Raw genomic sequence first — 27,041 nt, 5'->3', positions numbered from 1 at the left:
AAGCTGTTTCTCTGGTGAGTTACACAGCAGCCGTTTCTCTCGTGGGTTACACAGCAGCTGTTTCTCTGGTGAGTTACACAGCAGCTGTTTCTCTGGTGGGTTACACAGCAGCTGTTTCTCTGGTGTCTTACACAGCAGCTGTTTCTCTGGTGGGTTACAGAGCTTACGTTTCTCTGGTGGGTTACACTGCTTATGTTTCTCTGGTGGGTTACACAGCTTACGTTTCTCTGGTGGGTTACACAGCTTACGTTTCTCTGGTGAGTTACAAAGCAGCTGTTTCTCTGGTGGGTTACACAGCAGCTGTTTCTCTGGTGGGTTACACAGCTTATGTTTTTCTGGTGGGTTACACAGTTTACATTTCTCTGGTGGGTTACACAGCTTACATTTGTCTGGTGGGTTACACAGCAGCTGTTTCTTCAGTGGGTTACACAGCAGCTGTTTCTTCAGTGGGTTACACAGCAGCTGTTTCTCTGGTGGGTTACACAGCGGCTGTTTCTCTGGTGGGTTACACAGCGGCTGTTTCTCTGGTGGGTTACACAGCAGCTGTTTCTCTGGTGGGTTACACAGCAGCTGTTTCTCTGGTGGGTTACAGAGCTTACGTTTCTCTGGTGGGTTACACAGCAGCTGTTTCTCTGGTGGGTTACACCGCTCATGTTTCTCTGGGGGTTACACAGAAGCTGTTTCTTCCAGAGTTACACAGCAGCCGCTTTCTCTCGTGGGTTACACAGCAGCTGCTTCTCTCCTGGTGAGTTAAACTGCTTACATTTCTCTGCGGGTTACACAGCAGCTGCTCTCTCTGGTGGGTTACACCGCTTTGTTTCTCTGGTGGGTTACACAGAAGCTGCTTCTCTGTGAGTTAAGCACAGCAGCTGCTTTCTTTCTGTGGGTTACACAGCAGCTGTTTCTCTGGTGAGTTACACAGCAGCTGTTTCTCTGGTGGGTTACACAGCAGCTGTTTCTCTGGTGGTTTACAGAGCTTACGTTTCTGGTGGGTTACACACAGCAGCTGTTTCTCTGGTGAGTTAAACTGCTTACATTTCTCTGGTGGGTTACACAGCAGCTGTTTCTCTGGTGGGTTACACCGCTTATGTTTCTCTGGTGGGTTACACAGAAGCTGTTTCTCTGGTGAGTTACACAGCAGCCGTTTCTCTCGTGGGTTACACAGCAGCTGTTTCTCTGGTGAGTTACACAGCAGCTGTTTCTCAGTGGGTTACACAGCAGCTGTTTCTCTGGTGTCTTACACAGCAGCTGTTTCTCTGGTGGGTTACAGAGCTTACGTTTCTCTGGTGGGTTACACTGCTTATGTTTCTCTGGTGGGTTACACAGCTTACGTTTCTCTGGTGGGTTACACAGCTTACGTTTCTCTGGTGAGTTACAAAGCAGCTGTTTCTCTGGTGGGTTACACAGCTTATGTTTTTCTGGTGGGTTACACAGTTTACATTTCTCTGGTGGGTTACACAGCTTACATTTGTCTGGTGGGTTACACAGCAGCTGTTTCTTCAGTGGGTTACACAGCAGCTGTTTCTTCAGTGGGTTACACAGCAGCTGTTTCTCTGGAGGGTTACACAGCAGCTGTTTCTCTGGTGGGTTACACAGCAGCTGTTTCTCTGGTGGGTTACACAGCAGCTGTTTCTCTGGTGGGTTACAGAGCTTACGTTTCTCTGGTGGGTTACACAGCAGCTGTTTCTCTGGTGGGTTACACCGCTTATGTTTCTCTGGTGGGTTACACAGAAGCTGTTTCTCTGGTGGGTTACACAGTTTACATTTCTCTGGTGGGTTACACAGCAGCTGTTTCTTCAGTGGGTTACACAGCAGCTGTTTCTCAGGTGGGTTACACAGCAGCTGTTTCTCTGGTGGGTTACACAGCTTATGTTTCTCTGGTGGGTTACGCGGCAGCTGTTTCTCTGGTGGGTTACGCGGCAGCTGTTTCTCTGGTGGGTTACACGGCAGCTGTTTCTCTGGTGGGTTACACAGCAGCTGTTTCTCTGGTGGGTTACACAGCAGCTGTTTCTCTGGTGGGTTACACAGCCCATGTTTCTCTGGTGGGTTACACAGCTTACGTTTCTCTGGTGGGTTACACAGCTTACGTTTCTCTGGTGGGTTACAAAGCAGCTGTTTCTCTGGTGGGTTACAGAGCTTACGTTTCTCTGGTGGGTTACACTGCTTATGTTTCTCTGGTGGGTTACACAGCTTACGTTTCTCTGGTGGTTACAAAGCAGCTGTTTCTCTGGTGGGTTACACAGCTTACGTTTCTCTGGTGGGTTACACAGCTTACGTTTCTCTGGTGGGTTACACAGCTTATGTTTCTCTGGTGGGTTACACAGCTTACGTTTCTCTGGTGGGTTACACAGCTTACGTTTCTCTGGTGGGTTACACAGCTTACGTTTCTCTGGTGGGTTACACAGCTTACGTTTCTCTGGTGAGTTACACAGCTTACATTTCTCTGGTGAGTTACAAAGCAGCTGTTTCTCTGGTGGGTTACACAGCAGCTGTTTCTCTGGTGGGTTACACAGCAGCTGTTTCTCTGGTGAGTTACACAGCTTGTGTTTTTCTGGTGGGTTACACAGCAGCTGTTTCTCTGGTGGGTTACACAGCAGCTGTTTCTCTGGTGGGTTACACAGCAGCTGTTTCTCTCTGGTGGGTTACACAGCAGCTGTTTTCTCTGGTGGGTTACACAGCAGCTGTTTTTCTCAGCTAGCAGGTTGTTTACCTTGTCATCAGATTTTTTTTTTTCTCTCTCTCTCTCTGTCTCTCTCTGTCTCTGTCTCTACTCTCTCTGTCTCTCTGTCTCCCTGAATCTGCCTGTCCCTGCTGTTGTCAGGGTAACATCTGTCTCCATACCCAGTGACATGTGTAGAACAGTGACGAAGGATGAGGGAAGGAGAGAATGATTACGGAGAGAGAAAGAGCCTGGGGATGGCTTACGCACGTGTGCCCCAGTGACAGATGGACTTGTTCCCACTCTGAGCCAAGGCCACAGAGGGTGCACAATCAGTGTGTGTGTGAACAGCATATAGTCAGGTGTTCAAGCCCTACAGGGGTGTGTCATTTTAACAGGGCCCTCAGTTCCCAATGTCCCATTATGACAGAAAGTGACTCCTCAGTGTCCCCCCCGTATCTCCTCTCGTTCCAATGACGTGTGTATCTTCATCAAAGGTTCTTTGTCTTTGGAACTGTTGGAGTGGGGTTGTGTACAAGGATTAAAGTACCACATTCAGGGTGTGTGTATCACGCTCATGTTGACACTACAGCATGTAGCTGTGTTCCGTGGTCACGTGGGGTGACTAGGTATGGAGTGGTTGGTAAATACTGTGTGTTTCACGGACGATGAAGCAGCACGTGCCACCAACAGGCCTGCATTGCTCACGGATTCTGTCCTGACTCATATCTGTGTGACTGTGTCTCAGTGTGGTCCAGTGCATCTGAATAAAGCTCATCAACAGTCTTCCCTTCATGTCTCCTGCCCCTGGTCATGGCCTCCTGGTGGTTCCAGCATGGTTGACTCTGTCACTAGGGGTCCAGCTAGAGCTTTAGGATTCATAAAAATCTGTTTTTTTCCTCTCGTGTCATCTTCAGAATGGCTTAGTGGACAATGGAACCTAAAAGCATGTATTGTGAATACTAGGATAATATTATGCGGGAGTGTAGGGGGTTTGTGAGCTCAGTTGGTAGAGCTTGTAACACCAGGGTAGTGGGTTCGGTTCCGGGACCACCACGTATGTCAAATTTATGCACACATGACACATCTGTTAAATGGCCTATGTACAGTACCAGTCAAATGTCATAGTATTTATGTTTTCACTATTATTCTACAATGTATAAAATAGTCACAAATAAAAAAATACCCTGGAATAAGTAGGTGTGTCCAAACATTTGTCTGGTACTGTATATTATTTGACTATTTACTGTTGGAGGGACCTCCACGTTCAGACAGAGCACCAGGTGCAGTCTAGCCACAGTTCTGTAAATGTAAAGAGCTTTGGGTGTGTGTGTGTGTGTGTTTTGGTGTGTGTTTGAAAATGGTAACTTCCTCACACGGCACAAAGCACCAGGTGGGTCCAGCCTGTGTGATAACCATGCCAATGGAGGGTGTGTGTGTGTGTTTCGGCAGAGAAGCCTGCTGTGAATCTCTTCTATTCATCAGATTCTGGTTCATGTTCAGCGATTTAGTGTCTCTTCCCACTTGAATCCAGAGCCACCCCTCATTGTGATTATCCTTCTCCACATCAGATAAATCCTCAATGATTTAAAACCTCTATACTGACTGTTTTCATCCACAGTATCCTACGGACATGAACAGGCTTGTAAGGCAGTTGGTTCTCTACCTACGGCTCTAACTCCTGTGGTAACTGTGTGCTAGGAGCTCTAATTCTGATAAGTCTCTATGGATCAGAACAGGAGAACTCTAATCCCTATCTGGCCTCAGAGCCGGCAGAACTTCTCACTGAGGGAGTCTAGTGGATTTGATCCTCTCTGGTCACTTTCTTGGTTCTGCCTTTAACTGACTCTGGATCAGCTTTCTGGAGCACCGGTCCCTATTTGAACTATGGCGTGTTGGGTCTTAGGGGCAGAAAGTCAGTACACATTTATTACGTTACATACAACCTGAAAGAGATGAACGTGAGCTGTTGTGCTCTTGCTAACGTCACTTGACCCTTTAAATGTGTGAACTCACCTCAGGACAGTAACACTACATACACTACACTACTAACGCCAGCCCAGAATCTATTTGCCCGTATATTCTACATGCCTGTGGCGAGACCTGGGAATGACCTCTGGGAATGGTTTTGTCGGCAGTGAGCGTCACACTGCTGGAATGTCGGGCCCCTCGTTCATTTTCAGATGAGGAAACACGTTCTCTCTTTTTCTCCCTTACTGCCATGACAACTGCCGCCAGAACCAGCGGAGAGAGAAATGGGGAAATATCCATCTGTGCGTCTGTCTCTCTCCGTTTGAAACAAAATACCCACTACATGAGTGGAGAAGATTAGATTACACACCTTTCTTCCCTCCCTGTCATGATAGTCTTATTTAGAAGCATATTCATAGTTCAGAGACCAGGGTATTCCTGTTTGGTTTAATTGACAGTCTCTTATCAATATAAGTATACATTTAAAGGATCCTTGACAGGATAGAATTTGCATACAGATGCTAGCGATGTGTATCATTGTGTTACGAGACCCTTGGGTAGACTGATATTTAATCAGTGGGGCATTTTGGGGCAGCTTGTAAATTCTGTGTTTGTGGGGAAGGTGTTATTGAAATTGGATAGTGTGTTGCTCTACCCCTGTCTCTACCTCCCTCCTTCTATCCCTCCATCCCTCCCCTCTCTCTTCCTTCTGTCTCTGTGTTTCAGTGTGGTAGAACAGTTGTGTTGATAATTCTGTGGCAGCAGTGCTGGCTTCTCTCTGGGAGCCTTTCTCTTCTCTCCTGTTTTCTCCCCTGTGTTGATTAGGAGACAGAGCCTGGAACAGAGCCAAGGGTCTATTTACTGCCTCAATGCCCAACATGCGTGAGAGAGATGGAAAATAGGGAGAGAGAGAGAGAAAATATGTAGCGAGAGAAAGAGGGAAAATAGGTAGAGAGAGAGAGAGGGAAAATATGTAGAGAGAGAAATATGTCGAGAGAAAGAGGGGAAATAGGTAGAGAGAGAGAGAGGGAACATAGGTAGAGAGAGAGAGAGGGAAAATAGGTAGAGAGAGAGAGAGGGAAAATAGGTAGAGAGAGAGAGAGGGAAAATAGGTAGAGAGAGGGAAATAGGTAGAGAGAGGGAGAGGGAACATAGGTAGAGAGAGAAAGAGGGAAATAGGTAGAGAGAAAGAGGGAAAATAGGTAGAGAGAGAGAGAGGGAACATAGGTAGAGAGAGAAAGAGGGAAATCGGTAGAGAGAGAAAGAGGGAAAATATGTAGAGAGAGAAAGAGGGAAAATATGTAGAGAGAGAAAGAGAGAAAGAGGGAAAATATGTAGAGAGAGAAAGAGGAAAATATGTAGAGAGAGAAAGAGGGAAAATATGTAGAGAGAGAAAGAGGGAAAATATGTAGAGAGAGAAAGAGGGAAAATAGGTAGAGAGAGAAAGAGGAAAATATGTAGAGAGAGAAAGAGGGAAAATATGTAGAGAGAGAAAGAGGGAAAATATGTAGAGAGAGAAAATATGTAGAGAGAGAAAGAGGGAAAATATGTAGAGAGAGAAAGAGGGAAAATATGTAGAGAGAGAAAGAGGGAAAATAGGTAGAGAAAGAGGAAAATAGGTAGAGAGAGAGAGGGAAAATAGGTAGAGAGAGAAAGAGGGAAAATAGGTAGAGAGAGAAATATGTAGAGGAGAAATATGTAGAGAGAAAGAGGGGAAAATAGGTAGAGAGAGAAAGAGGGAAAATGTAGAGAGAAAGAGGGAAAATAGGTAGAGAGAGAAAGAGGTAAAATAGGTAGAGAGAGAAAAATATGTAGAGAGAGAAAGAGGGAAAATATGTAGAGAGAGAAAGAGGTAAAATAGGTAGAGAGAGAAAGAGGGAAAATATGTAGAGAGAGAAAGAGGGAAAATAGGTAGAGAGAAAAGGAAAATATGTAGAGAGAAAAGAGGTAAAATAGGTAGAGAGGGAAAATATGTAGAGAGAAAGAGGAAAAATAGAGAGAAAGAGGGAAAATATGTAGAGAGAGAAAGAGGGAAAATATGTAGAGAGAGAAAGAGGAAAATATGTAGAGAGAAAGAGGGAAAATATGTAGAGAGAAAGAGGTAAAACAGGTAGAGAGGAAAATATGTAGAGAGAGAAAGAGGGAAAATATGTAGAGAGAGAAAGAGGGAAAATAGGTAGAGAAGAGGAAAATATGTAGAGAGAGAAAGAGGGAAAATATGTAGAGAGAGAAAGAGGGAAAATATGTAGAGAGAGAAGAGGTAAAATAGGTAGAGAGAGAGAAAATATGTAGAGAGAGAAAGAGGAAAATATGTAGAGAGAGAAAGAGGGAAAAATATGTAGAGAAAGAGGTAAAATAGGTAGAGAGAGAAAGAGGTAAAATAGGTAGAGAGAGAAAGAGGGAAAATATGTAGAGAGAGAAAGAGGTAAAACAGGTAGAGAGAGAGAAAATATGTAGAGAGAGAAAGAGGGAAAATAGGTAGAGAGAGAAAGAGGTAAAATAGGTAGAGAGAGAAAATATGTAGAGAGAGAAAGAGGAAAATATGTAGAGAGAGAGAGGAAAATATGTAGAGAGAGAAAGTAAAACAGGTAGAGAAGAAAGAGGTAAAACAGGTAGAGAGAGAAAATATGTAGAGAGAGAAAGAGGGAAAATATGTAGAGAGAGAAAGAGGGAAAATATGTAGAGAAAGAGGTAAAATAGGTAGAGAGAGAAAGAGGTAAAATAGGTAGAGAGAGAAAGAGGTAAAATAGGTAGAGAGAGAAAGAGGTAAAATAGGTAGAGAGAGAGAAAATATGTAGAGAGAGAAAGAGGGAAAATAGGTAGAGAGAAAATATGTAGAGAGAGAAAGAGGGGAAATAGGTAGAGAAAGAGGGAAAATAGGTAGAGAGAAAATATGTAGAGAGAGAAAGAGGGAAAATATATAGAGAGAGAAAGATGGAAAATAGGTAGAGAGAGAAAGAGGGAAAATAGGTAGAGAGAGAGAAAGAGGTAAAATAGGTAGAGAGAGAAAAATATGTAGAGAGAGAAAGAGGGAAAATAGGTAGAGAGAAAATATGTAGAGAGAGAAAGAGGGGAAATAGGTAGAGAAAGAGGGAAAATAGGTAGAGAAAGAGGGAAAATAGGTAGAGAGAAAGAGGGAAAATAGGTAGAGAGAGAGAGAGGGAAAATAGGTAGAGAGAAAGAGGGAAAATAGGTAGAGAGAGAGAGGGAAAATAGGTAGAGAGAGAGGAAAATAGGTAGAGAGAGAAAGAGGGAAAATAGGTAGAGAGAGAAAGAGGGAAATAGGTAGAGAAAGAGGGAAAATAGGTAGAGAGAGAAAGAGGGAAAATAGGTAGAGAGAGAGAGAGGGAAAATAGGTAGAGAGAAAGAGGGAAAATAGGTAGAGAGAGAAAGAGGGAAAATAGGTAGAGAGAGAGAGAGGGAAAATAGGTAGAGAGAAAGAGTGAAAATAGGTAGAGAAAGAGGGAAAATAGGTAGAGAGAAAGAGGGAAAATAGGTAGAGAGGGAAAAAGGTAGAGAGAGAGGGAAAATAGGTAGAGAGAGAGAGGGAAAATAGGTAGAGAGAGAGAGGGAAAATAGGTAGAGAGAGAGGAAAATAGGTAGAGAGAGAGAGGGAAAATAGGTAGAGAGAGAAAGAGGGGAAATAGGGAAAGAGAGATGGAAAATAGGTAGAGAAATATGTAGAGAGAGAGAGGGAAAATAGGGAGAGAGAGAAAGAGGGAAATAGGAGAGAGAGAAAGAGGGGAAATAGGGAGAGAGAGAGAAAAAGGTGGGAATCAGCCACAACACGTTAACTTGTCTATACTGGCTATATAGATTCCTTGTCACTGTGAATCAGCCAGCAGCAGTTAACTTGTCTATATACTGGCTATATAGAGTCCTTATCACTGTGAATCAGCCAGCACCAGTTAACTTGTCTATATACTGGCTATATAGAGTCCTTATAATATAATAATAATATATGCCATTTAGCAGACGCTTTTATCCAAAGCGACTTACAGTCATGTGTGCATACATTCTATGTATGGGTGGTCCCGGGGATCGAAACCCACTACCCTGGCGTTACAAGCGCCATGCTCTACCAACTGAGCTACAGAAGGACCTTATCACTGTGAATGAGCCACAACCAGTTAACTTGTCTCTATACTGGCTATATAGAGTCCTTATCACTGTGAATCAGCCACAACCAGTTAACTTGTCTCTATACTGGCTATATAGAGTCCTTATCACTGTGAATCAGCCACAACCAGTTAACTTGTCTCTATACTGGCTATATAGAGTCCTTATCACTGTGAATCAGCCACAACCAGTTAACTTGTCTCTATACTGGCTATATAGAGTCCTTATCACTGTGAATCAGCCAGCACCAGTTAACTTGTCTCTATACTGGCTATATAGAGTCCTTATCACTGTGAATGAGCCACAACCAGTTAACTTGTCTCTATACTGGCTATATAGAGTCCTTATCACTGTGAATCAGCCAGCACCAGTTAACTTGTCTCTATACTGGCTATATAGAGTCCTTATCACTGTGAATCAGCCACAACCAGTTAACTTGTCTCTATACTGGCTATATAGAGTCCTTATCACTGTGAATCAGCCACAACCAGTTAACTTGTCTATATACTGGCTATATAGAGTCCTTATCACTGTGAATCAGCCACAACCAGTTAACTTGTCTATATACTGGCTATATAGAGTCCTTATCACTGTGAATCAGCCACAACCAGTTAACTTGTCTCTATACTGGCTATATAGAGTCCTTATCACTGTGAATCAGCCACAACCAGTTAACTTGTCTATATACTGGCTATATAGAGTCCTTATCACTGTGAATCAGCCACAACCAGTTAACTTGTCTCTATACTGGCTATATAGAGTCCTTATCACTGTGAATCAGCCACAACCAGTTAACTTGTCTCTATACTGGCTATATAGAGTCCTTATCACTGTGAATCAGCCACAACCAGTTAACTTGTCTCTATACTGGCTATATAGAGTCCTTATCACTGTGAATCAGCCACAACCAGTTAACTTGTCTATACTGGCTATATAGAGTCCTTATCACTGTGAATGAGCCACAACCAGTTAACTTGTCTCTATACTGGCTATATAGAGTCCTTATCACTGTGAATGAGCCACAACCAGTTAACTTGTCTCTATACTGGCTATATAGAGTCCTTATCACTGTGAATGAGCCACAACCAGTTAACTTGTCTCTATACTGGCTATATAGAGTCCTTATCACTGTGAATCAGCCACAACCAGTTAACTTGTCTCTATACTGGCTATATAGAGTCCTTATCACTGTGAATCAGCCAGCACCAGTTAACTTGTCTCTATACTGGCTATATAGAGTCCTTATCACTGTGAATGAGCCACAACCAGTTAACTTGTCTCTATACTGGCTATATAGAGTCCTTATCACTGTGAATCAGCCAGCACCAGTTAACTTGTCTCTATACTGGCTATATAGAGTCCTTATCACTGTGAATCAGCCACAACCAGTTAACTTGTCTCTATACTGGCTATATAGAGTCCTTATCACTGTGAATCAGCCACAACCAGTTAACTTGTCTCTATACTGGCTATATAGAGTCCTTATCACTGTGAATCAGCCACAACCAGTTAACTTGTCTATATACTGGCTATATAGAGTCCTTATCACTGTGAATCAGCCACAACCAGTTAACTTGTCTCTATACTGGCTATATAGAGTCCTTATCACTGTGAATCAGCCACAACCAGTTAACTTGTCTCTATACTGGCTATATAGAGTCCTTATCACTGTGAATCAGCCAGCACCAGTTAACTTGTCTCTATACTGGCTATATAGAGTCCTTATCACTGTGAATGAGCCACAACCAGTTAACTTGTCTCTATACTGGCTATATAGAGTCCTTATCACTGTGAATCAGCCAGCACCAGTTAACTTGTCTCTATACTGGCTATATAGAGTCCTTATCACTGTGAATCAGCCAAAACACGTGTTAGATGTTGTCACCTATTGTGAATACATTTGAGGGAATATCTCATCAATCTTGTGTTGTCTGAACTAAGACTTTCATCTTGTTGAAGCTAGTAGAGACTTGGTAAAGCTTGAAGCTCTGTATTAAAGGTATAAACCAGTAATGCAACAAGGATGACACATATCCTGTCCATATCCCGTGAAATCCTTTTAGTTCCTGAATTGATTTTGTTTTGTGACTGTAATTGGGAGCGGTGTCCCTGTCTCTGTGTGTGTGTCTCAGTACACTTCACTGACATTTTCTGCTCCATGGATTTCAGAACAAAATGGCCTCCCATGTAGGCTGGAAGATGCATGCCCTTTATTCAACCCCCTGACTACAGACAAAACGAGTACACACACATACACACACGCCCGAATGGCCTGAGACCCAAACAGTAATGCATAAGACAGACAGACAGACAGACAGACACAGACACAGACACAGACACAGACACAGACAGAGACAGACAGACAGACAGACAGACAGACAGACAGACAGACAGACAGACAGACAGACAGACAGACAGACAGACAGACAGACAGACAGACAGACAGACAGACAGACAGACAGACAGACAGACAGACAGACAGACAGACAGACAGACAGACAGACAGACAGACAGACAGACAGACAGACAGACAGACGGGCACACAGTCCCATGGTCCCGTTGTTGGTATGTAGAAATAGAGATTTGATTTTGTGTTTTCTTCACAGCAAAAGCCTCCTAACGCCGACTGGCGCTTCACCCAAGGCCAGAGACCTGGACCCAGTGGGTGAGTACATAGATTCTCTCTCTCTCTCACACACACACACACAGACATTATGTATTCATGACGAGTAACTGGGCTTTGGTGTTGCTCAGAGGCTTTCAGAGGGAAGGAGGGCAACAGAGGAGTGAGCAGAGCAAGAGAGTGAGGCCTGGAGATGGGGAGACAGGGAGATAAAGTGATGGATAGCGAGAGAGATGGAGAGATGGGTGAAGGGAGTGAGGAGAGGAAGCAGTAGGAACATACAGTTGTCAGTGGTGATGACATCAGATACTGAGGCACAGAGACTTTGAAGATAATGGAGAGATTCCATCTGAGCTCTGATTCCTCTGAGTGAACAGTCAGATTCTTCTCCCTTTCCCGAGTGTCTCTCCTGCCTGTCTCGAGGCTGTTCTCTCCCTCGCATACAAAATGGCTTCCATTCCTCTCCCTCCTTCCCTCTGCTCAGAGCCTGTGTGCCATCACTCAGTACTGCTCATGAGAGGAGGGGACCAGAGTGAGGGGGGAGGGGACCAGAGTGAGGGGGGAGGGGACCAGAGTGAGGGGGAGGGGACCAGAGTGAGGGGGAGGGGACCAGAGTGAGGGGAGGGGACCAGAGTGACAGGGAGGGGACCAGAGTGACAGGGAGGGAGAACAAAGCGCACAGATTTCTAACCTCCACATTGTGTCTCATTGATCGCTGTGTTTCCATCTGGGTGATTGCATTTGATTGACCACTTGTGATTTACTGCTTGACATCAATGATTGGCTGTTTCATAGCGGTAGCTGGGGAATTGCATCTACCGACACCAATCAGTGTGTGTGTAACTGTGTGTGAGTAACTGTGTGTGACTGTGTGCCCCTTCATTGCTTATTCAGCCAGCATTGTGTTCCAAATTGCTGCAGCAGGTTCCACAACAGAACATTACACAATACATTCCATGCGTCCTCATCTGAAATCAACCATCTGGGAGAGGAAACTCTCTCTTCTCCAAGCCTGCTTTTCTTGCACACACACAAACCCACGCACGTACACCCACCCACCCACCCACCCACCCACACACACACACACACACACACACACACGCACACACACACACACGCACGTACACACATGCTCACACACACAGAAACCCACGCACGTACACACACACACACACACAAACCCACGCACGTACAAAACACACACACAAACACACACACACACACACACAAACCCACACACACACACACACACACACACACACACACACACACACACACACACACACACACACACACACACACACACACACACACACACACACACACACAGAAACCCACGCATGTACAAACACACACAGAAACCCACGCATGTACAAACACACACACAAACCCACGCACTACACACACAGAGACCCACGCACGTACACACACACACACACACACACACGCACGTACACACACAGACCCACACACGCACGTACACACACACACCCACACACACACACACACACACACACACACACACACACACACACACACACACACACACACACACACACACACACACACACACACACACACACACACACACACACACACACACACACACACACACACACACACACACAACCCCACCCACGCACGCACACACACAACCCCACGCATGCACGTACACACACACAACCGCACACAAACGCAACACACGCACGTACAGACACTCAACACAAATGCACTCACGGACACACACACATAAGGCAGCTTTATCAGGGAACAAAGACACAACAGCTGTCCATGCTGGATGCCACTGTGGTTGTGGATACATTGGAAGTGGTCCATTTGGAAAACTTGGCTTCTCTTTGAAATGTTAGATGGATGTCACAGGCGCTACATTTTCCACACGAGAGTAGAGCGCCGCTGAGTTGATATTGCCTGATCTTCCCCTAGCCTGTAGATCCTGAGGAAATAGAAGTCACAACACTTCTCTTGTGTTTCCAGTCCCTGCAACTACCATGGTGATCACATAAGATGGCCGCAGAAGCGAAGCATAAGGTATCAACATGTGTATAGTATACAGTGTGGTCACTTTATCCCCTTAACAACTGTTCTGGATCAATTTTGTTGAGTCATTGGTAAATGGGTAATGTTGGAGCTGAGGTAAGGGAAACTGATCCGACACCAGTTGTTAAGAGCAGAGAGTAGCCACAGCTTGGTAGGTAGAGCTCTGCAGTGTTGTGTGTAGGTATCCCTGATCCTTTTGCTAAGGCGCAGATTCACTAGCCTGTGCCGAGCTGGGCTGTTGGATCCCTCTGCGATAGTGAGACTTTGATGGGCATCTCTGATTGGTTCCCTCGTGTGTAGTGGGATGCTTCGAGTTTCTTCAATGTCTGTATTTTGTGGAGTTTTACTTCGCATGGTGTGGTGGTGTAATCAAAGCCTGTTGTCTCAAATCTCTGAAGAATAGTTGTCCTTGTTTTTAGTTTGGTGTAAAATATGTTTTATCCCAAATAGAGATTCCTTTGATGTGTTGAGTTTGCTGCTTTTCCCAGACACACTGACACTCTATGGGGGTTCTTCTCATGCGCTTTCCCTGGTGGCCAGAAAAGAGGGTTTGAAACGACTGTGTGGTGATGGATGGAACCCAGCTGGCTGAGAAGGGGGTTGAACAGGACCTCGTAGAGAAGGACAGGAATAACGCCTACTTCTCTGTAGAAGGATTGGACAGGAGAAACCCATAGTTGAAGTGGACAGTAGAGTCGAGGAAGCAGTTTGAAAGCCTCTTCATAGATAAGAGGGTTATTTCATGCATGGTTACAGTAGCAGCTCTTACTGACCAGTGAGAATGATCCCTCTGAGCATGAATAGTAATCGTCTTAGCCACAGGAAGAGATAGTCCTGACCGCAGGGAGTGATAGTCCTGACCGCAGGGAGTGATAGAGCAAGGAGAGGCTAATTAGCGACAAACAAGGCCTCCTCATCTCTCCATTCCACCAAAGGAAACTAATCAAAATGGCCTCCCAGCTGCCTCCACTGACCCCACATTAACCTTGTCTGGTTCTCATTTGAGATGCTGGCAGTGGTCAAACATGTAAGACTGTCTCACACTTTGGCACATCAGTCATTTTTTGGCAGAAAATTAAATGTGGGTAAAAATTTGGCAGAACATTTTGGCCCCACCTGTTTTAACAAAAACATGCTCAATCTCTATCCTCACATGGTTTGATGCCATTCCATTGGCTCCGTTCAAGCCATTATTATGAGCCGTCCTCCCCTCAGCAGCCTCCAGTGCTCTCTACTGTAACGGTTTTATTGGCATGGGAAACATATGTTATGGGAAACGTATGTTAACATTCCCAAAGCAAGTGAAGTAGATAATAAACCACCCCCCCGCTCCATGTACTTTAGTCCAATGGGTTTTTAATTGGCATTCAGTTATTCTTTTAAACTGCAGTCCATAACACGCATTCATCTTGTTTTTACTGCTGCTCGTATAAGTCAGGAAGCTGGACCGGAGACCTTTTTAACCCCTCGCGTGCCATTCTCTTTCCTCCCTGGGGCTTCAAACAGGGGCACAGCCTTTACCTACAACTAGTGGTGTCATTAGTTACATTACATATTACATTTACTTGTTACATTTGTGCGTCGCCCTATGGAGTCCCACACAAAATCATTAAAAAAAGCTATATTACTTTACGCTAGTTTCATGAACATTTAAAAAAATCTCATTGTTTGTTTGACTGTCGGAGGAGCAAGGCGGAACCGCGCACACTCTACCAAAGTCAGACTACTTTCTAACTCAGGTTTAATCACTAGTTCCTCCTTTCATCTGGGACTCTGCTTCCCTGTGCTAGTCTACAAGTTCTGCACTATCTATGGGCTTAACCTTAATTAGCCATACATACTGTAAGCCAAACATCTGTACAGATTTCCTATCGTTTCATTCAAAATCTTTTTTCCCGAGACGTCAATTCTGGTTATGGACTGCATGTACACGGACCTATAGAGATGTATAGAGGGCACACTTGCCACTAGACGGGAAAGCCCTCTATGTTTTACTTTCTTTGTCATGTTTTGTGTTTCTTGTGGACCCCAGGAAGAGTAGCTGCTACTTCTGCAAAAGCTAATGGGGATCCAAATAAACTAAAAAATATCACAGAAGTGATCAATGGCAAAGGTCAGAGGAGTGCCCTCTATACATTTCTATGGAAAGCAGCTGTCATGGCTTTTCTCCAAATATCATTTCTTTGCTTGCTAGTGCTGAGCGATTAGTGCTTTTAAGGTCGGTACAATTTTTATTATTTAAAAAACAAACATGAAATGCACTATGCATTATGGGGGTTGAATTCTGTAACAACACAGACTGAAACATTTAATAAAAGTCCCATGATAGTAGTGACTGCCCATTACTACTTATCACTTATTCACCATCATTTATTCACACTACTTTACTTTAGTCAAATACTTCAGTTGTTGTGTATATTACATTAGTTTTATTCAATGACTTTATTACTTATATTAATTATTATTTATATTATTTATTTCAAAGTATATGAGGCATATTTCTATGACTGCTGAACATCAACTATCAATCACTTAGATCATGTATTTTTAGGTAGATACTTTGCGAAGCAACTGCTCTCTATCCCTCTCCATGTCTGCCCCACACAGTAGAAGGCGCGCAATGGATTATGGTCATGTAGTTAATTACCACGTTTTCTGTGCTAAACTATGCAGAATATTGGCCTGTTGGAAACTAAAACTTCCAACTACATTGCCCAGTTCGGACTTGATCTGATTTATCTCTAAAGAAACTGTGCATTTAGTTCACAGAGAAAAATTATACGAACAAAATGGAATTCAAATAATTTAATTGACGAAAAAGAACCTAAATGTCAATTAGTTGTTTTAAAAAAACGAAAAAGAACCTAAATGTCACGTTGTTTGGTGCTAACCCCCAGCACTACCGTTCAGCTGTGTGTAAATGAGGTGAAACAAGTGGAGACCAGGTCAGATACAGAACTGAAGAACCCAGAAAACAAACTGCACCCCGTGGGGACGGGAGAGATATGATTCTGAAAGTAACAGGCACACTGATTACAGCGTTGTTTGACAAAGCCCATATGGAAATGTTCAAGCTGTGTGTGTCTCTGTGTGTGTCTCTGTGTGTGTCTCATCTGATTATGTAACCCCCAATACTGTCTCAACCTCCTGTGTCTCTTGTGTCTCTGATTTAGGTGTCAAACAGCTGCTGAAGAGATTGGTGTGTGAAAACCATCAGTCGTGTGCTCTCGAGGAAATGCCCGTGTGCCTAATACCTATGTGTCTCTGTGAGATCTCAGGTGTAGGGAAGGTTAGAGAACAGGGACATTGTAAAGCCCAGGCGGTCAGATACAGAACTGAAGAACCCAGAAAACAAACTGCAGAGTATCAGTGGCCTTCTCCGTTAGGTCTTGTGAAACAGGACGGGACTAGCAGAACGATTTGACCTAAGTGTGCATGTGCATGTGCGTGTGTGCACGTGCGCGTGTGTGTGTAAGAAGGTCAGCTTCGGATGTAGACGCAGGCTGTGTCTTCCTTTGTTCCTCTACATGCTGATTACAGACTAAAAAACAACGTCCTTTGACCAGCAACACATCAAAACACTCTCAAAAGTTCTATGGAAATGTTCCAGTTGTTGCGTGTGTGTGTGTCTCTGTCTCTGTCTGTCCCTGTCTCTGTGTGTGCCCCCTGCGCCATGGGAACCGGACCCTGGCCCAACGTGTGTCCCTGTGTGTCTCTGCAGCTCCAAGCCCTGATGGCCGTGTGTCTCTAAACGTGAGTCCAACACTTCTCCATTCATGTCTCTATCCCATCTCTCCATCCTTTATTCCAATCCTCTACCACTCTCTATCCCTCTCTTTCCATCACCACATCCCCATCTTCATTTGTTTTTATCCCCCTTCTCTCCTCAATGTGGTGGGGTACAAGGGAAGGAGGAGGGGGTCATGGTTTGTTCCTGTTATGTTAGAGGGCATGAAGCCAGACTCATTGATAAAGATGTCCATGACCCATTGTACAGAGAGACAGACAGACAAACTTCAATAAGAAGTCTTAGCACATAGACTTCTGTCATTGTTTCATTGTTATTTCTACTCATTGACACATCAATCCTCCCACGCACACACATATACCCCTCCCTCCAAGACACTGTCACACACCCGGATGTGATCTACCAGACAGTCATATTAACAACAAGAAACACAGGCTACTGGATGAGTCATATTAACAACAAGAAACAGAAGTACCAGACGAGTCATATTTAACAACAAGAAACACAGCTACCAGCCTCCTCAATATTAACAACATGGGAAACACAGCTCCCAGATGAGTCATATTAACAACAAGAAACAGAAGTCCAGCTGACCAGATGAGTCATATTAACAACAAGAAACAGAAGTACAGTCTTCTCCATTAACAACTCAGAGGTCCCATCTCTCAGTCATTTTAACAACAAGAAACAGAAGTACCCCATCACCAGTCATATTAACATTTGAAACCCTTCTGCTACCAGATGAGTCATATTAACAACAAGAAACAGAAGTACCAGTTTGAGTCATATTAACAACAAGAAACAGAAGTACCAGACGAGTCATATTAACAACCAAAACACAGCTACAGATGAGTCATATTAACAATTGTTTCAAGAAACACAGCTACCAGATGAGTCATATTAACAACAAGAAACAGAAACAGATGAGTCACCAGGCTACCAGACGAGTCATATTAACAACAAGAAACAGAGGCTACCAGACGAGTCATATTAACAACAAGAAACAGAGGCTACCAGATGAGTCATATTAACAACAAGAAACAGAAGCTACCAGATGAGTCATATTAACAACAAGAAACAGAAGTACCAGATGAGTCATATTAACAACAAGAAACAGAGGCTACCAGACGAGTCATATTAACAACAAGAAACACAGCTACCAGATGAGTCATATTAACAACAAGAAACAGAGGCTACCAGACGAGTCATATTAACAACAAGAAACACAGCTACCAGATGAGTCATATTAACAACAAGAAACAGAGGCTACCAGACGAGTCATATTAACAACAAGAAACAGAAGCTACCAGACGAAGTCATATTAACAACAAGAAACAGAGGCTACCAGGCGAGTCATATTAACAACAAGAAACAGAAGCTACCAGATAAGTCATATTAACAACAAGAAACAGAAAGTCATATTAACAACAAGAAACACAGCTACCAGACGAGTCATATTAACAACAAGAAACAAGTACCAGACGAGTCATATTAACAACAAGAAACAGAAGTTCCAGACGAGTCATATTAACAACAAGAAACAGAAGTACCAGACGAGTCATATTAACAACAAGAAACAGAAGTTCCCAGACGAGTCATATTAACAACAAGAAACACAGCTACCAGACGAGTCATATTAACAACAAGAAACAGAAGTTCCAGGCAGTCATATTAACAACAAGAAACACAGGCTACCAGACGAGTCATATTAACAACAAGAAACACAGCAGTCATATTAACAACAAGAAACAGAAGTACCAGAGTCATATTAACAACAAGAAACAGAAGTTCCAGACGAGTCATATTAACAACAAGAAACAGAAGTACCAGACGAGTCATATTAACAACAAGAAACAGAAGTTCTAGACGAGTCATATTAACAACAAGAAACAGAAGTACCAGACGAGTCATATTAACAACAAGAAACACAGCTACCAGACGAGTCATATTAACAACAAGAAACAGAAGTACCAGACGAGTCATATTAACAACAAGAAACAGAAGTACCAGACGAGTCATATTAACAACAAGAAACAGAAGTTCTAGACGAGTCATATTAACAACAAGAAACAGAAGTACCAGACGAGTCATATTAACAACAAGAAACAGAAGTCCAGGCGAGTCATATTAACAACAAGAAACAGAAGTTCCAGACGAGTCATATTAACAACAAGAAACAGAAGTACCAGACGAGTCATATTAACAACAAGAAACAGAAGTACCAGACGAGTCATATTAACAACAAGAAACAGAAGTTCTAGACGAGTCATATTAACAACAAGAAACAGAAGTACCAGACGAGTCATATTAACAACAAGAAACAGAAGTTCTAGACGAGTCATATTAACAACAAGAAACACAGCTACCAGACGAGTCATATTAACAACAAGAAACAGAAGTTCCAGACGAGTCATATTAACAACAAGAAACACAGCTACCAGACGAGTCATATTAACAACAAGAAACAGAAGTTCTAGACGAGTCATATTAACAACAAGAAACAGAAGTAACAGACGAGTCATATTAACAACAAGAAACAGAAGTTCTAGACGAGTCATATTAACAACAAGAAACACAGCTACCAGACGAGTCATATTAACAACAAGAAACAGAAGTACCAGATGAGTCATATTAACAACAAGAAACAGAAGTACCAGACGAGTCATATTAACAACAAGAAACAGAAGTACCAGACGAGTCATATTAACAACAAGAAACAGAAGTTCCAGGCGAGTCATATTAACAACAAGAAACAGAAGTTCTAGACGAGTCAAATTAACAACAAGAAACAGAAGTTCCAGACGTGTCATATTAACAACAAGAAACAGAAGTTCTAGACGAGTCATATTAACAACAAGAAACAGAAGTACCAGACGAGTCATATTAACAACAAGAAACAGAGGTCCCAGACGAGTCATATTAACAACAAGAAACAGAAGTTCCAGACGAGTCATATTAACAACAAGAAACAGAGTACCAGACGAGTCATATTAACAACAAGAAACAGAGGTCCCAGACGAGTCATATTAACAACAAGAAACAGAGGCTACCAGACGAGTCATATTAACTAGAAACAGAGGCTCCCAGGCGAGTCATATTAACAACAAGAAACAGAGGCTACCAGACGAGTCATATTAACAACTAGAAACAGAGGCTACCAGACGAGTCATGTTAATAACTAGAAACGGAGGGTTTAGAATGTTATCAAAGGCAGATGGTGCTTCAGGTAGTGCATTAATAATCCGTTAGCAGATAGCCCAGTCAGTTAGCAGATAGCACAGTCAGTTAGCAGATAGCCCAGTCAGTTAGCAGATAGCACAGTCAGTTAGCAGATAGCACAGTCAGTTAGCAGATCGCCCAGTCAGTTAGCAGATAGCCCAGTCAGTTAGCAGATAGCACAGTCAGTTAGCAGATAGCCCAGTCAGTTAGCAGATAGCACAGTCAGTTAGCAGATAGCCCAGTCAGTTAGCAGATAGCACAGTCAGTTAGCAGATAGCACAGTCAGTTAGCAGATAGCCCAGTCAGTTAGCAGATAGCCCAGTCAGTTAGCAGATAGCCCAGTCAGTTAGCAGATAGCACAGTCAGTTAGCAGATAGCACAGTCAGTTAGCAGATAGCCCAGTCAGTTAGGGTAGCAGAAACAGCCATGTCAAATCAGCTATTGTCCCAGCTTCTTTTATCCGTAGTCTAATTCTACTAGCTTGTGTGGTTGCGTTTGTGTGTGTGAGCGTGCGTGCGTGTAGTGGATGCAGAGAGCAGGGAATGGGGTCGGGATGTGTGTGTGTCCCTGTAGCTCTAGGCAGGGAGAGAATTATTAGCTAGCAGCTAGGTCACTCACACACATACATAAATACATTCAGAAATGAACACACACACATGCACACCATGAATTCAAGTTTCTCCACCTTGACAAAAGGTCTCTGCCTTAATTATTTTAGTCTCTCTCGATTCACTTCAGTCCAATTAGCTTTGCATAAACACACACGTTTACCAAGCAACATATAGAAGTGATCATTGAAATCCTAACAAATGGAAACAATCAATGTATTATACAAGTCATCTCTGCCGTGTCAGAACATCTTGTTAATATGTTCTATGTCCTCTCTGCTCTCCTCCTCCCCGCTCTGCCCCTCTTCTCCCCAGAAGTGAGCGAAGCGACCGCCACCCTGGGACCAGGCACCATGGGTCTAAGCACCCGTTACAGTCCCCAGTTCACCCTGCAGCACGTGCCCGACTACCGTCAGAACGTCTACATCCCTGGCAGCACGGCCACCCTGACCTCCAACCCCAGCAGCAGCAGCAGCAACAGCAGATGCTGATGCAGCAGCAGATGGCAGCCCAACAACAGGCCCTGCAGGCCCAGCCCTCCGAGGCCTCGGCTCAGCCTGAACCCCCCAAGGCTGCCCAGACCCCCGCCTCCAAGAAGAAGTCCACCAAGAAGGAGAAGAAGTAGGATGAATGGATAGATATGGAGTATACGATGAAGAGAACAACCCGATGAGAATGACATTTAACCACAGGAGGCTGCTGAGGGGAGGAATGCTCGTAAAGGCCGGAACAGAGCGAATGGAATGGCATCAAAGACATGGAAACCATGTGTTTGATACCATTCCTCTCAGCCATTACCACAAGCCTGTCCTCCCCAATTAAAGTGCCACCAACCTCCTGTGAATTCAACCCTCGCTCACCCCCACTTTTCCACACAATGCGTTTACTCTAAGCATGTTTGGAATTGTATTGGTCACGCTCATATGATAACACAAAATATGGAGATGGTTTGGGAATGTTTGATTTTGGGCTCTTGAATCTGGAAAGGGTTGAAGGTTTGCAAACCGCGTGGACATTTTATTTTTGTTTTCTTTCTGAAGGCTAGATAGAAACGGTTGTTTTGTTTTCTTTCTGAAGGCTAGATAGAAACAGTTGTTTTTGTTTTCTTTCCGAAGGCTAGATAGAAACGGTTGTTTTTGTTTTCTTTCTGAAGGCTAGATAGTTTGTTATTACTGGAGGCTAGTTGTTTTTGTTTTCTTTCTGAAGGCTAGATAGAAATGGTTGTTTTTGTTTTCTTTCTGAAGGCTAGATAGAAACGGTTGTTTTTGTTTTCTTTCTGGAGGCTAGATAGAAACGGTTGTTTTTGTTTTCTTTCTGAAGGCTAGATAGAAATGGTTGTTTTTGTTTTCTTTCTGAAGGCTAGATAGAAATGGTTGTTTTTGTTTTCTTTCTGAAGGCTAGATAGAAATGGTTGTTTTTGTTTTCTTTCTGAAGGCTAGATAGAAATGGTTGTTTTTGTTTTCTTTTCTGAATGGTTGTTTTTGCTAGGCTAGATAGAAATGGTTGTTTTTGTTTTCTTTCTGAAGGCTAGATAGAAATGGTTGTTTTGTTTTCTTTCTGAAGGCTAGATAGAAACGGTTGTTTTTTTGTTTTTTCTTTCTGGAGGCTAGATAGAAACGGTTGTTTTTGTTTTCTTTCTGAAGGCTAGATAGAAACGGTTGTTTTTGTTTTCTTTCTGAAGGCTAGCTAGAAACGGTTGTTTTGTTTTCTTTCTGAAGGCTAGCTAAACGGTTGTTTTTGTTTTCTTTCTGAAGGTTAGCTAGAAACGGTTGTTCTTGTTTTCTTTCTGAAGGCTAGCTAGAAACGGTTGTTTTTTTTTCTTTCTGAAGGCTAGATAGAAACGGTTGTTTTTGTTTTCTTTCTGAAGGCTAGCTAGAAACGGTTGTTTTGTTTCCTTTCTGAAGGCTAGATAGAAACGGTTGTTTTTGTTTTCTTTCTGAAGGCTAGCTAGAAACGGTTGTTTGTTTCCTTTCTGAAGGCTAGATAGAAACGGTTGTTTTTGTTTCCTTTCTGAAGGCTAGCTAGAAACGGTTGTTTTTGGAAAGACTGTGTTCTGTTCTACTCAACAGCAAAGTATTAATGGTATTTCCTGGTAAGGAAGACTGGAGTGGGGGGGGGGGGGCAATTAATTTGGATTCACTTCAGACAACAGATTGAGTGTAAGAAACCTTGCTGGGGTAACAAGGTTCACCCAGTGACGTATTCACAGGTTGATATTTTAACCATGTCCCCTAAGATGTTTCATGTTGGATTTGTAATTGTTTATTTTCCTGAGTTGGAAAGTAGATCAGTGTTGACTATAGTAGATGACTATAGTATAGATTCCTATATAGCAGTTCTAAAACCAATCTGTGCGGCACTCAGTTGAATATGAAAATCCCGACATGAGCGTCGAGCCTCCACCGCTATATAGGATCAGCCTCATAGGATCCTACACCACAGCTCTTTGGAACACAAACCACTGGGAATATTCTACTCCTCTGCATGTTCCTATAGCTTCAAACCACAAACCTTCTAGAAGATTTAACAATGCATTGCTTAAGCGTTGCAAAGAGGACGACCACCTTAACTCCTCTCCCAAAAATACTGGTTGATAAAGGCACTTTGTAGCATTTATCTGACGTGGTGAAAAATCATAAATATGATTTTGTAAGCATTAGTTAAATGGTAAGATTAGAATATTTGTTTTTATGACCTTAGCGTGAACCCTATTAGAGTGCTAGGGCAGAGGGGGAGGACATGTTATAGTACTATCATCAGCCCTATTGGCTGGCTTGGTGACATAGTAGGCACTGCCCCTTTTTTTAGAACACCATAGATGGGCATAGAGACCACCTGCTGTCCCCTTATGCCCCCTCCCTCACTGGCTATCCCACTTCAACCATAGGAGATGCACTGTTCATACTGCAAAGATGAGCTGTAGGGTAAAAAGCCCTTCAGAGGAGGGCACAAGTAGAGATCTTCAACAAATTGCTGAGAAGTTACACTTCTTAGGTCACTAGGCTCAGATTGAGTGTTCACCCCTTGCTATGTATCCTGAAGTGCAGATAGTTATATTTCTTGATGTGATAAGACATGTTTTTGACGATAAGAGTTGTTTAGAAGATAAGTAGGAAGTCTTTACTTTATCGTCCTTCTGTCAGGCTCCACCACATGAAGAGGCAGCATGGAGGCAGGGTTCAAGGGGAGTGGAAAGGGATGGGGTGTGACGTCTGGGTTGGTACCATTAGATTGACTGGGAGGGGGCAACGACCTTGGCTCTACTCACTGAATGTACATAGGCAAAGGTCCACCCCCTAAACTTCCTCGAATGGACTGACCCAGGTTAGAGGGTGACAGAGCCAAGCCGAGCCAAGCATCTCTCCATGTCACAGAGGAGATACCACTTCAGAAGAAGGAGCGGGGACAGAGTTCGCTAGTTCCATTCCTCGCCGTATCTATCCCCTCAGTGTAAATCCACTCTGGTAAAGCTAACGTCAAGCCTCTGCCCTCCACTCCCTGGTCCAGTGAAGGCTCTTCCCACTGTAAATAAACACTGGTCCTGTCGGTGGCATGAGCCAGGTGTTTGTATAGTACGGACCACGTCAGCATTTTCAAATGAAAAGTCCTCTCTCCACAAGGCGTGGCTTACTTACTACTGGAATGTGTTGCATTTGTTTTTCAAGAAAAATATGAAAACCGCATGAGAAAAAAAGATCTCGAAATGTTCTTCTACAGTTTGTGTTGCAATGTAGTAACTAAACACCATGAAGGCCAACTAACTAACTCTTCAGTGTAAATAAATAAAGTTGCTACCTTTAGACGATGAGTAAACAGTGACACATAGACTAGTTAACTTGTAATATGTGTTGTGCACATTTGTTCATTTCACTCTCCATTTTACCACCTGTAAAGAAACCAAACAAAAAAGTATATTGAAAAAAATGTTTCTATCCTTCTGTAACCTCTTTACGTTTTCTTTCTGTGATTCATATCGCATTTGTGCAGGAATGCCTCTCTCTCTGTCCATATGAACAAATGATTATAAATATTATATATGTGTGTATGTCCGTCTGCTGCTGAATTAATCCTCTCCCGTGCTGTGGCCTGATATCTTTCTTATGAAACTCTTAAACCCCCTAATCTCTTATTTGTTATGCTAATATTTATATTGCTGTTTTATTTTCCTTGAACACTGACGTTTCAAATAAAAGGTTCAGAAATCATTAAACCCTCGTTGTCCGTCCTAGAGTCTTTTCTATGAGCAGCTTGGTTTTGTAAGATGGGAAAAATGTATTTTAGTTACGGGAACTTTATAAATTGTGTTAATAAAATAGTGCAGAATGATACAATATTCAAGACAGTCACTAACAACATAATTAGGATCCAACAAATTCTACCATAATCATGTATCATGATTATAGATACCCAACTAAGGCATTAGAGCACATTAAACAACTAGTAAAGTTGTCCTGGCAGCCACAGTGTTCCAGTCTGTTCTGTTGGCCAGGGTTTTTAAGTGGCAGTAGTTCTGCATCAGTTTGCTCAGCTTTTATCTGTGACCCAGATCCACCAGACTTCATCAGCACCACGCTATCCCATAATCCTCTGCTCCCAGCAGCCTCAACTCACACGCCCGTTTGAAGTGTCCGCTGCGACGGGGAAACTGGGGAAATGGGATGAGGGGCGGGGGGATGAAAGCAAGATGACTGTTTCCTCAGCCTCAGTAGAAATGTGACAACTTCCTCCGACAGTCGTCAAAGTGAACGTGGATACACATTATGTAATACATAGCCTATCTGAAGACGCATTTTTGCTTTAAATTGATCATATTCCAAAGTTATAAATATGTACAGTATGTATTGCAATCGATGGAGCTATACAGAACATTCTATATTATTGAGAGAATGTTAAGCTTTTAGGATACACTGCACATTTTATACTAGGTTACACAATCCTATGTACGGATAAATATCTTTAGAATCACATTAGATAATATAGAATCCATCTTTCATTGCTTCCTCTGACTAGCGTCGCGGGATCCTAGAGGCTAGATTCAACGGACCGCAGAATACCTGCGTTATAATGTGGTTGAAATTTAAAGGTCATTTCTGATTGAGCCGACTTCCTGCTTCCTGTGACTGTGCAACAGGAAGTGAGAAGACTGATGCCTTGGGGGAGGGGACACACAACAGAATGGGGGATTGTTCTTTTATCATACACTCATCCTATCTCCCCATCTGGCTTCATTAGGCATATTCCCACCAGTCACACACACACAAAGAGGTATACACACTCACCATACACAGAGTCACATGAACACATGGAGATCAGGCATGTGCAGCACTGGAAAGAGCATTAGGGGATCCCCAGTCGTAGCCAGGCTAATGGGAACCTTGATAATAGACAGCCTTGTGTGGTAATAACGTCAGTCAGACATTCTGGACAAAGGACATCACGGACGTCATCATACCTGATCGACACACACACAACAGACACAGTCTCACACACACACACCAGGACACACACACCAACAGACACAGTCTCACACACACAACAGACTCACACATCAGACTCAAACAGTCACACACCAGACTCACACAACAGACACAGTCTCACACACCAGACTCACACAGCAGACACAGTCTCACACACACCAGACTCACACACCAGACTCTCACACACCAGACTGTCTCACACACCAGACTGACACAGCAGACACAGTCTCACACACAACAGACACAGTCTCACACACACCAGACTCTCACACACCAGACTGTCACACACACCAGACTGTCTCACACACCAGACTGACACAGCAGACTGACACACACACACACACACACACACACACACACACACCAGACTCACACACACCAGACAGTCACACACACCAGACACAGTCTCACACACACCAGACACACACAACAGACACAGTCTCACACACACCAGACATAGTCTCACACACCAGACTCACATAACAGACACAGTCTCACACACATCAGATGGTCGCACACACCAGACTCAAACACCATACATAGATTTCCACACAGAAAC

At 43.3% G+C, this 27,041-nt stretch overlaps 1 protein-coding gene and 2 pseudogenes across 1 annotated transcript in view; 2 read left to right on the top strand and 1 right to left on the bottom strand.

Moving 5' to 3' along the window:
• The window catches only part of LOC124010667 (protocadherin alpha-8-like), an 18,997-nt gene extending 1,816 nt beyond the window's left edge, over nucleotides 1-17,181 (top strand). Inside the window, exons 2-4 of the mRNA XM_046323331.1 lie at nucleotides 11,356-11,410; nucleotides 16,604-16,719; nucleotides 17,152-17,181. Coding sequence (XP_046179287.1) covers nucleotides 11,356-11,410; nucleotides 16,604-16,719; nucleotides 17,152-17,181 — 201 coding nt within the window. The remainder of the gene's footprint in view (nucleotides 1-11,355; nucleotides 11,411-16,603; nucleotides 16,720-17,151) is intronic.
• Nucleotides 17,182-21,265: 4,084 nt separating this feature from the next.
• Nucleotides 21,266-21,684, top strand: LOC124010666 (annotated as a pseudogene).
• A 3,882-nt stretch (nucleotides 21,685-25,566) lies between these two features.
• LOC124010664 overlaps nucleotides 25,567-27,041 on the bottom strand; it is a 58,486-nt pseudogene continuing 57,011 nt past the window's right edge.

The sequence above is a fragment of the Oncorhynchus gorbuscha genome, linkage group LG23 (assembly GCF_021184085.1).
Source record: "Oncorhynchus gorbuscha isolate QuinsamMale2020 ecotype Even-year linkage group LG23, OgorEven_v1.0, whole genome shotgun sequence".
In the NCBI taxonomy this organism is placed as follows: Eukaryota; Metazoa; Chordata; class Actinopteri; order Salmoniformes; family Salmonidae; genus Oncorhynchus; species Oncorhynchus gorbuscha.
The sequence above is the reverse complement of the archived record's forward strand: the minus strand, read 5'-3'. Positions and strand labels throughout refer to the sequence as shown.